This window comes from Neltuma alba, unplaced genomic scaffold (genome assembly GCF_004799145.2).
Source record: "Neltuma alba isolate B1F8T4 unplaced genomic scaffold, ASM479914v2 tig00012192_pilon, whole genome shotgun sequence".
In the NCBI taxonomy this organism is placed as follows: Eukaryota; Viridiplantae; Streptophyta; class Magnoliopsida; order Fabales; family Fabaceae; genus Neltuma; species Neltuma alba.
The window spans coordinates 115,664-127,786 of record NW_021636732.1 but is presented as its reverse complement, the minus strand read 5'-3'; the positions used below and the strand labels follow the sequence as shown (position 1 = coordinate 127,786).

Here is a 12,123-nt window from a genome sequence, read left to right as displayed (position 1 = left end):
CTATGGAGAGTGTCGCTCACGTAAGTGGAAGGCAAGCGGAGGTTGAAGGGGTAGAGGGAGACTGCGAGAGGCAGGTCGGAGGCGGACAATGTGAGAAGGCGGCGGCGACAAGGAAAGGGAGCGCTCCTTCGATCCCGCCCATTTGACAAGTTTCAAAAAATGACAGACAGATGGCAAAAAGTTGCAAAAAGGTTAGAAGTGACATCATAATGCGAAACACGTAACTGGAAATAAAAATTGCCTTTCACCCCAAAAAATATTGCCTCGTAACAGCGATAGAAGTAAAATAATGGCTACATGTTATTCAAACGCCCAATGTTTACATGACCCTGTTTGGCATGATGTTAAAAATCACTTAAAAACATATATTATGTAAATTCAGATAAGATTTTTTTTATATACTTATTTTGTATTTAGTAAATTACGATTGAAAAGTTATTCCGAGTGGGCCTATATTGATATGTTGCCTTGTAACGTGGATAGCTTCATTACATTGATAGGTCAAAATTAATAAATTAAAGACAATTTTGAGAAGAACCATGGTTAATTAAATTTCTTGATGAATCAATTCTAAACTCTAAATTTTAAAACTCAGTTTTATAAATCTAGTCATCTTATCATCCATTATTTGGTAAGTTCATTTTATTTGTGAGATTTCTTACATTAAATTTAAGTCCATTCATACTCTAACGTCCTAACAATTAATTGCTCCTTTGGGCGTGAGTCCATTAACTCTCACACATTAAAAGTATCACATATATAAACTCCCAATTTTCGCAATCCAGGCTAGCTCAGTTTTCATGTTACAAACAGTGTGCCGCATAAAGTTTATGCCACAGACAAAACAAAATCACTATCATCTTTAAACTTCAAACGTGTACAGACTTTCCAGATCAACAAAACGTGCACAAACTTTCAATGACATCCCCCCCCCCCGGCGGGGGGGCGCAGAGATGACGAGACCTTGCCAATACTACTTGCTATAACTTAAATCCTTCAACTTTACTCTACTTTAATTTGAGCTCACGTAATGATTGATTCGGACTAGTAGGTTAGGATTATTAGCATGGATTACATTCATGCCAAATAACAGTCTCAACGTTATGTTTATTTTCTTGTTATACAGAAATTTCTTGGAAAATTCTACCCTTTACAAGAGTTTTTGGCTTTTTGCCCACGGTATTATTTCATCATCGGTTTCTCCCCGTTTAAACCAAAAAAGAATCAACATCTTCGAGCTTAATATTCAAATTGCCCATTCCAAATACTACAACAAAGACTTAACAAAATGGTAGAAGGTGCCAACCCCAATACTAGTTGGACCTAACTCAAAGTCTAAAGAAATAAATAAATTGCATTTTTGTCTGTGAAAAAACTTTTACCTTCACCCCGATGTTTTTTCCCCTTGCCGCGTGGTTAAACAAATAATCACCCATCCATGAACTGTGCATGATTGAGCGAACTGGCCAACGCGGCGCGCAAAATAGAATTTGCGGTTCTAGAGGTTTGGTGAGGCAATCGAAATTCATCAATCATCCAATACAGAAGCCCTCGGAAGCAGTTTTTTCTAAAAATAAAGTCGTCAATCATTCGACCCCTTTATCCTTTGCCACATGGGTTTGTTCTCGGCATCTATTCATCAATTTCTGGCTCTTCCTTGAGAAGCCACCGCGGGTGGAGCTGAATATGGCGGTGCCATGGAGCATGAGTCTCTGGATGGCGAAGATGGTGTGGATTGCTTTGAGTGGGTGGGTATCTTCGTGCTTGACTGTTGCTGACGAGGTTGCTAGTTCTCTTCGATCCGGTGATATTGGCCCCTTCAACGTTGGATGATTCAAAAACCTAATTCACCTTTGCTTCGGCCCTGGTTCGTCTCACGAAGTCATTTTTATGCTTTCTCTTACTCGGTTTTTTCTGTTTCTGAAACTACAATCGTTCAATTAGCTGAAAGATTCATTGAACAAATTGACTGCGCTTCCTTTACTCCACTATATTTCAACCATTGCCATTAGCTAGTTTTTTAAATGCACTGACATAAGAGACCAACTCAGTATTGAATTGTTGTCTTCCCTTTTTTCTTTGTGGCTGCTGCGGGCATTTAACTCTGCCTCCTATTATTTCTGAGTTGGCAGTGAAAGATTGGAAGAAGCTGATGTGATTACAGAATAGTTGAGCGGTGATTTAGTAAGTTCACCCCTATGTATTTATTTTGGTGGCCTCTATGGGCTATGGTATAGTTTTCAATCCTTAGTGCCAGGTCCAAGTACTTGTAACTTGGAGTTAGGGGGTCCTGATATATATAAGAACAAAAAAGTGTTTCATGGAAGTAGACATGGGTTTGAAAAGCACTGACGGTCAGTCATCCTGAAACAAAGATAGCCTGTTGAAGTTTGAACTTTTCCAATAGCCGTAAGAGTGGTCAATTTCCTAGTTTAAGCTGAAGATTTGAAAGAGAATGTTATGGGGGATCATAACATCTGGGTAATGAAGTGGGAACAAGTGTATTTTGATCAATTAAAGATGAATTCTGCTTGTGCTTCGTCAATTATTTGAATGAGATTCTCCCTTTTCACCTAAAAAAGATGAGTTCTGCTGAACAACCTTCCAGAAAATGGCAGGACAAAACGTGACAAAGAGCTGTGCTTCTGTGTTTATTATGTCACTGATGTTGTCTTGGCAGCGGCCATTTTACTTCTGTTTGAGTTATTAAAAAACATGTTAATTGTTTAATATTTGTCTGACAACTCTCACATATGGAATATGTTTGTACAAAAATTAAAGCGCCTTCCTGAAATAGATTCAAGTGGGCCAAGGTGAACAGTCGCTGTAGAGTTGAGACAGGTTCTGATTATGCAACTTGTTAGTGGATTTTATCTTTGTATTGTATTTATTGTTTTAGTTGTTTGGTGTAGTGGGTGTTTTTACAATTTATAGTGTATATAAATACAATGTGTTGATCGCAGTGATATTTATCAGAAATTCAGCAGGCGGTGGAAGAATGATCAAGAAAGGTAATCAAAAGTCACTTTTTCTGTCGTGCAGTTCTTTGGATTGTACGGGAAGAAGAGGATAAGATTCATGTTCAAGAATGTTTGCCTCTCGTTCCAGTGTGTCAATCTGGTGTTGAGATATTACTGTTTTTCCCCCATAGGTTATTATCTAGTCAAAATAAAATATGATTCTTAGCCATACGATTTGATATAGACTATTCCCTGACTTGAAACCATACTTGTAGGATTGGTGTAGTGATGGAATTTGTAACGCACTTGTAAAGAATGGTACAATTTGCGTATAATGATCCGGCGAGGAGAGCATAAACACATTCGGGTGGCCGTTGTGAGAATAGTTTTGAGCGTTGGGTTTCCCTTATCCCCACAGTGTTTGTATGGATGAAACAAATACCCGTGATTAAGGATTAACGAATATAGGTTTTGGAGAGAGAGTGTGTGTGTGTGTGTGTGTTTCATTTTCGCCACCCAAATAGTAAATGCACTTTGAAGTTCCGATTGTTTCCGCAGCATCGGGTCATGACTGCTAATTCTGTAGACACGATATAGAGATATCGTAATTTTAGAGCCGGTAATAGGCTCAGCCTGCCAAAAAAAAACCGGCTTGGGTTGGCAAAATGTTATTTCGTCAACACTGTGGGCGAGCCGGTTGGCGGGCTGATCCTTTTTTTTTTTTTTTAATTTTCATATAATTCCCAACATATTACACAATATAATTAAAATATTTTGACCTTCAAATTCTACATAAACAATTGAACATTGTCTTATTCATATTATTGCATATATAATTAAGCAATATTTGTGACCGTGTGTGTAGTTATCTAGAGAACATTAGCCATCTTTTATTTTTTATTTATTTGTAGCATTACTATATAAGTCCTTATAAGATTAAATAAACATGTGATACTTATATATATACATAAAATATCTACTTAATTAATTTGAATAAAAAAATTAGTTAAATTAATTATTTATAAAAAGTATGTGTTATTTTTAAAAAAATATCTTCTTAGATTATAAATTAATATTTATATTATTTTATTATAACCCACTCTTAAATTTAAGATTCCAAGCTCAATTTTAATATTTTAAACTAAATTCAACCCATATAACAATAATAGTTTTTTATTAAAAAAAAATTAATACGGGCTGGTGGGTGCCCAGGGGTTCATGCTCCTGGTTCATGCTGGCACTTTAGCCCGCACTGTTTTAAGCCTGTACTGTCATGAGTTAGTCCGTATCCATACCCCCAGTCTGCTTTCCCATCTCTATATCATATCCCAGAGAATGAGACTGGATTTACCGGATCATCCTCCTGGCAGGAAGCCAAATTTCGACTTGTCAAATCCAAATAATACAATTTAGCGTCTGACCAAGTTTCGAGGAATATGGCCTGTTGTGGTCAGGCAGAACAAATTCTTGAATTTAAATTAAAAATAATAATAAAATTGGAGTTTTTGGTGAAAAGGATATACTTAGGGATATAATTTTAGAAACAAAAACCGGTTAACTTAAGTGCTCATGGATCATTATGCATGACCTGATGTCTCTACGAGAGCGAGAGAGAAGACAAATATCAACGAGTCGCCTTTGATCCGTGACTGACCTTGTCGAGATGCCCAGGCAATTGGCTGGAAATTCCAAATTTTGTGGATCTAGGTGTGCTTTGGTATACAGTGACATGCATAACACTCTTCTTGTCCTTGACATATGACCTAATTATTAAGTTGATTTTGATAATAAATATAAGACTTATTTCTTATATTTATCAATTTTTCTTAAATTACCCCTATAGATATTCTTTCAATCATAATCAAATAGAAGAGAAATGGAAGATATTAAAAAAGATGATTATGATGTTTAAAAAAAATCTTATATTTCTTATAATTAAGTAACTTACCTAACTTCCTTAATCTGATCAAATTAGTTAAATAGGTCTTATATTAAGGATCAGAAGAATAATTAGGGACAGGAGCAAAATGGCTGGAGTTGAAACATATGATATACAGAAACGCAGAGAACCAGTGCGGACGATAAAATAGAGTGTTATTGTGCGAGGGAGGAGACATATTTTCCTTTGCTGAGTTGTTCAGAATCTCAAGACAGGCAGATCGAAGATTCCATCAAAGTTGCTTCGCCCAAAAAAAAAAAGACAAGAGTTGAGGGGAGGGGGTATAAACTGCAGAGTAAAACGTGTTAAATATAATAAATACCACATAAATAATCCTTTGCCAAGTTACCCAGCAATTTTTTTGGTAGTATCATCAAATTACCATGTTCATGCCAATCCATGCGACATTTCGTGTCAGCTAAAATGAATTAGAAGGATGTGCTAGTATCCTTGTAGCTAATGCAGCGATCATTACAGCAATTCCTCGCTTTAAGGCGATTCGAATTTGACTCTCACGAACACGTTCATGCTGATTTTTCATGCCTGTTTAGAGTTTGAACTCTAGTTTCTTCTGGATTGATGTGCTTGGGAAGCTAAATAGGAAGGAAATATTTCCAGGAAATGTGTACAGGATGAGATTAAGAAAAAGATACATGAGAATTCCATTTCAAAAACGAAAGAGAATAAGCTGGCATGACTCATCAGACCATAGTGGCTATGCCATTGAATCTTGTTCTTGTCCTATCAGTTTCAAGCGAAAGCCCCTCTTCCACGGTTTTCCTCTTGTTAGTATTGACTATCTGCACTGATTGTTGATGTTGTTGTTCTGCCAGAGGTTGTGGTGCTAGTTGAATCTCTGGGGTTTCAAGCTTTCCATCTCTTTTTTGAGCTTGATCCTTCAATTTCTGGGTCTTCATCATATGGGGTCTAAGCCTATGCAGATCTGCTGGCTTCACTGGTTTCAAGAAAAATTCCTCTGCCCCTTCTTCTAGGCATTTGCTAATCCTGGAAGGCACATTTTCGGATGACATAATCACCACTGGTATGTTTCTCAGAGACGAAGATTCCTGAAATACCACAAGTAATGGCCTGTCATTTTCAACTCTAATGCCTCTCAGGTAAAATTTGCTAGCACACACTTTTCAGAGATTCTTATAGAATTCTTCAGCTAATTCCTAGCTAGCGGCTACTGAAGCGGGGCATTTTTTAAAAGCAAATATTGTGACCGTATTATACCAGATTCGTTTCGAATGGGAAATTGTAAATCAGCTAGGAATTGATATATGTTATATGGCAAAACAATAAAACTAAGGAAATTGACAGTTTCATGCCATTTCGATATGGGATTCAGAGTTTCGAAATGTTGAGTCGGGTGTTTCCAATAAAAGATGAAGGAGGCACAGGTTCTGTATTTTAAGTTCTCAACTAATAGAAACAAACAGATTGTTTGAAAAATTAAATTACATAACAGACGAAGAATCGTCAGAACTAGAAAGCGAGGCATACCTTGATTCTCTTGAGTAAGTCATAGCCAGTCATGCCAGGCATACAGTAGTCTGTAATAACAAGGTTCACATCCACTTCCTGGGAAAAACGCAAAAACCAGGAGAACTTCAGGTCAGACATCCAGGAAAAGAAAGTTGGTGGGGAAAAAAAATGGAAGAAGAGACTGGGGGAATCTCATACATTTTGAGCAGAAACAAGAACGAACAATACCTGATCACTGTGAGGAGACACTGAAGGTGTATTAGGATCGGTCTGATCATTGTCACGCAAACCCAAAAACTCTAAAGCCTTGCTACCGGAATCGACGGTGGTAACTGTCATGGACATAACGGAGTTCATTAAAACCGGATGAGGAATCAGCGATCAAGAAAAGAAGAGGGTTGTTTTATCTTACCTTCATAGGAGGAGGTTTTGAGGAGCCTCTCAATAAGCTTCCGGTCGATTAGGCTGTCATCGACGGCCAACACGTGAAATCGGGACTCACAGGCCATTCCCATTTTCAGATGGAAAATCAGAAACCCAGAATCGCAGGAAGGTAAAGGCACGAGAGAAGATGAGAAGGAGGTAAGAGAATGGAAGGGAAGAGAGAGTTGGGTTGGTTGTCTGGTTTTCAGTTATGGAGGAGGAGGACCGGGGAAAAAGATAAAAGGGAAGAGTTTTGTATTGAAAAAAGACACATCGCATCGCACAAAGCAAGATCCGACCAGATTTCATACCAAATCCAAATCTTTCAAAATTTTCCAACTTGATCTCTTCATTACAAGGCAAGCGTCGCTAATATTCAAACAAATATATAAATAAACAAGTCCTACTCAATATATTTTTAGGCTGATGCAAAGGCTGGGCTTTGTTTATTTATTTTGTTATACGCAGAGGTCACCGGCCCTTGATATGCACAAATCACCATACTAGTTTATATACCAGAGAATCAACACAAAGATCAACAGGGACTACTATAATAATCAGTATGATTTTGATGAAAAATTAAGCATGACTACAGAATCGCATTAATATGTTTTATGATTTCTCTTATTAAATGAAAATTATTTTCGTATAAAAAATTATAACAATTGCTTATTGACAATAATAAAAGGGTAAAAAAAATATGGAATTAAAACTAAAAATTGAAAAAATAAGACTTTTATTTTCCTAATCAATGCAACCAGATGAACTATGATGCTCATCAAAAAAACCAGATAAACTATGATAGTGTTTCGTAAATATACCAAAGCAAGCTTTCACCTCTTTATTGTATACTTTATGCAGTCTATGAAATGAGTTTATAATATGTAAATCTCATATCAGATCGCAAAATGGCAATAAAATTCTTTAATCCCTCCAGTCAATGGCAATCGACGATGAAGACAGTTTTTTCCCCCCACACGAGGACGGTACAATTTTCACAGCAAAAGGTGACGTAAAAATTTTTTTAAATTCCAAATAAATTAGAAAAAATGGCAAAAAATAAGACCACTAAAATACCAAAAAAATTATAAATAACGACCCATAACATCATTAGTATGTGTTTTTAAAATAATTTTTGTAAACGGGTCCTGTGTGTAATTTTTCTATTTTGATGTTTTTTTTAATCATTTTTCCAAAAAATTATGTTATTTCGTGATATTATTAGTTATGGAGAAACATATTCACGTGAACAATTCCTTGCTGGAGGGAACCAAAAAGGTTTAATTCCCTGTTGGACTCTTGAGACATTACCTGCCAAATGTTGAATAGTGATGGATACCGTCACATATAGGCCAGCCCCCTTATTATTACTGTCCCCAATCCTAATTATAAGACCCAGTTGACTAATTTAAAGAGATTAAAGAATTTAGTTCAATTAATTATTTGTCAAGAATAAATGTTGTCTTTCCTAAAATATCCTTACTAATCAAGTGTATTGGCTAGAACTATCATTGTTAGAAAAACTATCTTGAAAGAAGTGGATAATTATTAGAGATAAAGTAGATTGGGGTTTTATATTTATGATTAAAATAAAAATCAAACAGAATTTTATAATTAGGATCGGGGTAGTATTTAATTATTCATTTATTAGCAAGGCATAAAAAAACGAACGTATCAACCTCGGAACCACCACGCTCCTCTCCAGTCTCCATCTTCCTCCGCGGGAAACTGGAAATCCTCGACCGTTGGTTTGATGGAACAGTGAGGGAGCATGAGCGATGTTTGAAGGCCAAGATCTCCCCCACGCCACGAGCTTTCCATCTTACTCTACACCCTGTAACACCTAATCCCTCGCTTTGCTCTTCTTTACGGTGAACTCCATGTGGCCATCTGGACACGTGGATCCTGTCCACAGCTTCACCCCTCCGTATCTCTACATCATATCTCGTTTCTCCACTGATGTGTCCTCCTTTTTAATTTTGGGTGATCCATGTGTTCTTATTTATTTGCAGGGGGATTGAAACAAATTTCAAAATATTATTTTATTTTATTTCTAAATTAGAAATACATTCCATCCGGGTCCAAAATGTAGTTACTGGTGAAAACAATTTTTTTGCAGAGGAAGACATAGAAAGGAAAATCGCTTTCCCTTCAGCATGGGCCATGGGGATTCTCTTCTACCAATCATGTTTCTTACTTTTTCTTTCATTCCCTCTGATGGTCCAATCCCTGAAATTATTGAAACATGCCAATAGATTTTTCGAGGAGGAAATTTCATCCAAGTAATCTATAAAACTGCGTGTCATTTAATGGTTTAATACAAAATAAACTATAATTTATCTTGAAAATATATACTATCTATTGTTTTTAATGTAATAACTACTTAACTTTTTCTTTTTTATCATTATAAGAGTTATTTAACTAGTCTGAATAAATTAAAAAAATTAGTTATTAGTAATAAATATGAGTTAATTTTCTTAAATCACCGTTTTTATAATTACTACTTTTGGATGAAAATCTTTCTACACGAGTAATCAGTAGTGATGTTTTAGATAATGAATTACAAATTTAAAAAATAAAATAGATTGAAATCTTATATTTAGGATAAAATTTAATTCTCAGCTATCTTTTATATTGAAGACCAAAAGTAATATTATGTTCAGCCAATCATTGTTAAATAGCCGAATTAGATTGCATGGGTGGTGTGAGATTACAATTACAATACTCACTTACAGAAAAGCATTAATATTATTAGATTACCAGCATAGTTAGTAGGTTATATAAACAAAACAAAATAGTAATTGAGATTTATGCAGGGATGACTAATGTGACTACGAAATAAAATTTACTAATACTCACATGGATTTTATCAATCCGTTATCCCCCCCCCCCCCCAAAAAAAAAGAGAAATCCTTTTATCTAAAAAAGTTAGACAAGCCGGACAATAATTGGGCTGATTTGAGAAGGGCGTGAATAAAGGCGCAGAAAATAATGAAGAGGCCGCTTTCTCCTCTCCTTTGACTGGGAGAGCCACCATAGGAGGAAAAAAATTGAAGGATGTCTGCCCCCAAAAGTGCGTGTATGTGCATTGTTTCTCATCATGTCAAAATTCCTTCTCCTCATCTCTGCCTTTGGCCTCTCATCAATTGCTTTCTTCTGTTTTGACCATCTTTATTTCACCCCACTTTTTATTACCGAGTTAGTTTTTTATTTAAAATAAAAGGCATTAACAATTTTAAATTGTGAATGAGATTAAACATGCAGCCTACTAATGAGAGCGCTAGAAAGAAATATTTTATATTACTCTCTTAAATATTGAGCTAATTTGATATTCAATGTGGTTTAAATATAAAACCTCAGTTAACTTTGTCTTCAATATTTATTCATTTTGCCTTAAAATAATCCTTATAGTGATTGCATATGTTAAGGAGTTAGTATCACTGGGTAATTCAAAAGTGCAAAATTAATAAAGTTATTTTAGTTATTTTAGGAATGACCATATCTTTTTATTACAAATAATTAGTTTAACTAATTTTTTAAATATATCTAACTTAGTCAAGTAGATTTCATATTAAGGGGGTGTTTGGCTAACCCTAGAAATGCTTCCCAGAAGCATTTTTTCGTAAATCGAGACAAACTCCTTTACATATTTACTTCGTATATCATAAAAGCACTTCTGGAACTATAATTTTATTCTTATCCAAACACTTCATAAGAATCGGAGAGGTAGTGTTGAATTTGAGACTAGTTATATTGTTTATAATCCATATTGCTTATAATCAGAGAGTAGTGCGTATTTTTATAAATTTTATATGATGCATGCATGTAGAATAAATACAAATTTCAATGTGCCAAAAAAAATTAAATTTGTTAAATTAATCAATCCGGGCACATTGGATTGTGGATGTGATGGATGAAGAGTTTGAAAGGCAATGGAAACAAACAGACATGGTCCCCTGCCATGGCTTTTATGTGAAGCCATGGACCCCTCCATTAATATTCCCTTCTCTCTTCCCATTTTCAATTCCCTCATCAAACGCCCTCCCTTTTATTTTTTTCCAAAGTGCCCACTCATTATTTATCATCATCATTATTTTTTATTATCACAGGTATATGTTGTTCCCATTTTCACAATATAAATATATTTTATTGTTATATGTGTGTGTTATAAATCCTCCCATTAGGAATCGTATCAGTAGGATATACATATTAATCAGGCTAACGCATTCCTGCACTCAGCCTCGAATTTCTATTTCGTTATAAAATCCCATTTGGATTATTTAAAAACATTAATACAAAATGGAATTTTTAAATGATTATTGATTTATACTCGGCTTATAGTATTATTTGACTTATAGGGAAATATATATAATTTTAGGTCAGTTTCGTATAAAAACAAAAGCATATCTCAAAGATTCGATTCTTTTTTCTTTTTTCTTTTTTTTGACGTGACTAGATATAGTGGGGACCTACCCAGCGATTTAAATCCGATATTCCGATTTAAAATAATAAAGAGGCCAGTTAAAATTAATGAGGAGCGCCACATGTCGGCTTTCTATTGGCCAAATCAACTTACCAAACAAACCTACGCATGCACAAGTATGAACCTAATAATACACACAATTCATTCCTGCAATATCGTTGTCACCATGTTACGCAGACAAACGTGCCCAGCAAACTTATACAACTCAAGAGTTTTGAAATTCACGACCCAAAAAAAAAAAAATAAAAGGTGGGGGGCGGGGCGGTTGTCACCCAGCAGATTTTTCCCCCCTCCTCAGTTCAATTTTACATATACTCGCCTCCACATGGCAGCATGTGAGTGGTTTTTTCTTTTTTCGAGGGGTTTTTTCAAACAACATAACACGATGTGTGTGTGTGAAGGGTTCTCACAGAAATTAGGTTGGTTTGTATACAACCTGCTCCTTCGGATCCTATATATAAATTGCCCGTAATTAATTAATAAAATTATTAATATTATTTTTAGTTCTTAAAACTTGATCTTATTTTTAATTGTAATGCTTGAAATTTGAAATTAGTAGTTTTGGTTCTTCAAATCTTGTTTCAGATACATAAAAAAATTTGACAAGCCAGATGATATTAAATTTTAGAATCAAAATTACTGGGTTGAAATTTTATGAACAAAAACCAAAACAGTATTAAATTTTAGTTAGTAAAGAGTATGATTTTAACCTTTAATAAAAATAAATTAATTAAAACAATAAAGTTATCTAAAGTTTGTGTCACTTTCCATATCACTGCCTCGGGATCTCTTTCCATTGGACATCAAAGTTATGCCTTTGCCGTTGTTTC

The 12,123-nt window shown here is 35.1% G+C and overlaps 2 protein-coding genes across 4 annotated transcripts; one reads left to right on the top strand and one right to left on the bottom strand.

The window, feature by feature from the left end:
- Positions 1-1,443: 1,443 nt before the first annotated feature.
- On the top strand, positions 1,444-3,423 carry LOC114724569 (uncharacterized). 3 transcript variants are annotated; one of them, XR_003738329.1, is made up of 3 exons: positions 1,444-1,867; positions 2,133-2,184; positions 3,043-3,423. XR_003738329.1 is itself a non-coding variant. In XM_028910934.1 (2 exons), the coding sequence occupies exon 1, from the start codon at positions 1,450-1,452 to the stop codon at positions 1,831-1,833; it is 384 nt and encodes a 127-aa protein (XP_028766767.1). In that variant the 5' UTR covers positions 1,445-1,449; the 3' UTR covers positions 1,834-1,867; positions 3,043-3,423. The 3 variants fall into 3 exon arrangements, 2 of the variants coding, with proteins under 2 accessions (XP_028766767.1, XP_028766766.1); XM_028910934.1 differs by lacking the exon at positions 2,133-2,184 and having other exon boundaries at positions 1,445-1,867; XM_028910933.1 differs by lacking the exon at positions 2,133-2,184 and having other exon boundaries at positions 1,445-1,867; positions 2,977-3,423.
- A 1,772-nt stretch (positions 3,424-5,195) lies between these two features.
- LOC114724568 (two-component response regulator ARR9-like) lies at positions 5,196-7,029 on the bottom strand. Its single transcript, XM_028910932.1, has 4 exons — positions 6,800-7,029; positions 6,616-6,719; positions 6,406-6,483; positions 5,196-5,966 (listed from the first exon to the last, which is right to left on the bottom strand). Exons 1-4 carry the CDS (start codon positions 6,900-6,902, stop codon positions 5,601-5,603), a joined length of 651 nt encoding a protein of 216 aa, XP_028766765.1. The 5' UTR covers positions 6,903-7,029; the 3' UTR covers positions 5,196-5,600.
- Positions 7,030-12,123: the final 5,094 nt, after the last annotated feature.

What these genes read in the sequence shown, in the direction of transcription:
- LOC114724569 (XM_028910934.1), top strand. Translation starts at nt 1,450, where the DNA reads ATGATTGAGCGAACTGGCCAACGCGGCGCGCAAAATAGAATTTGCGGT.
- LOC114724568 (XM_028910932.1), bottom strand. Translation starts at nt 6,902, where the DNA reads ATGGGAATGGCCTGTGAGTCCCGATTTCACGTGTTGGCCGTCGATGAC. An exon ending in TGTCTCCTCACAGTGATCAG is followed by an intron (nt 6,484 to 6,615) that starts GTATTGTTCGTT and finishes CGTTTTTCCCAG; the next exon opens with GAAGTGGATGTGAACCTTGT. An exon ending in ACTTACTCAAGAGAATCAAG is followed by an intron (nt 5,967 to 6,405) that starts GTATGCCTCGCT and finishes GTGGTATTTCAG; the next exon opens with GAATCTTCGTCTCTGAGAAA.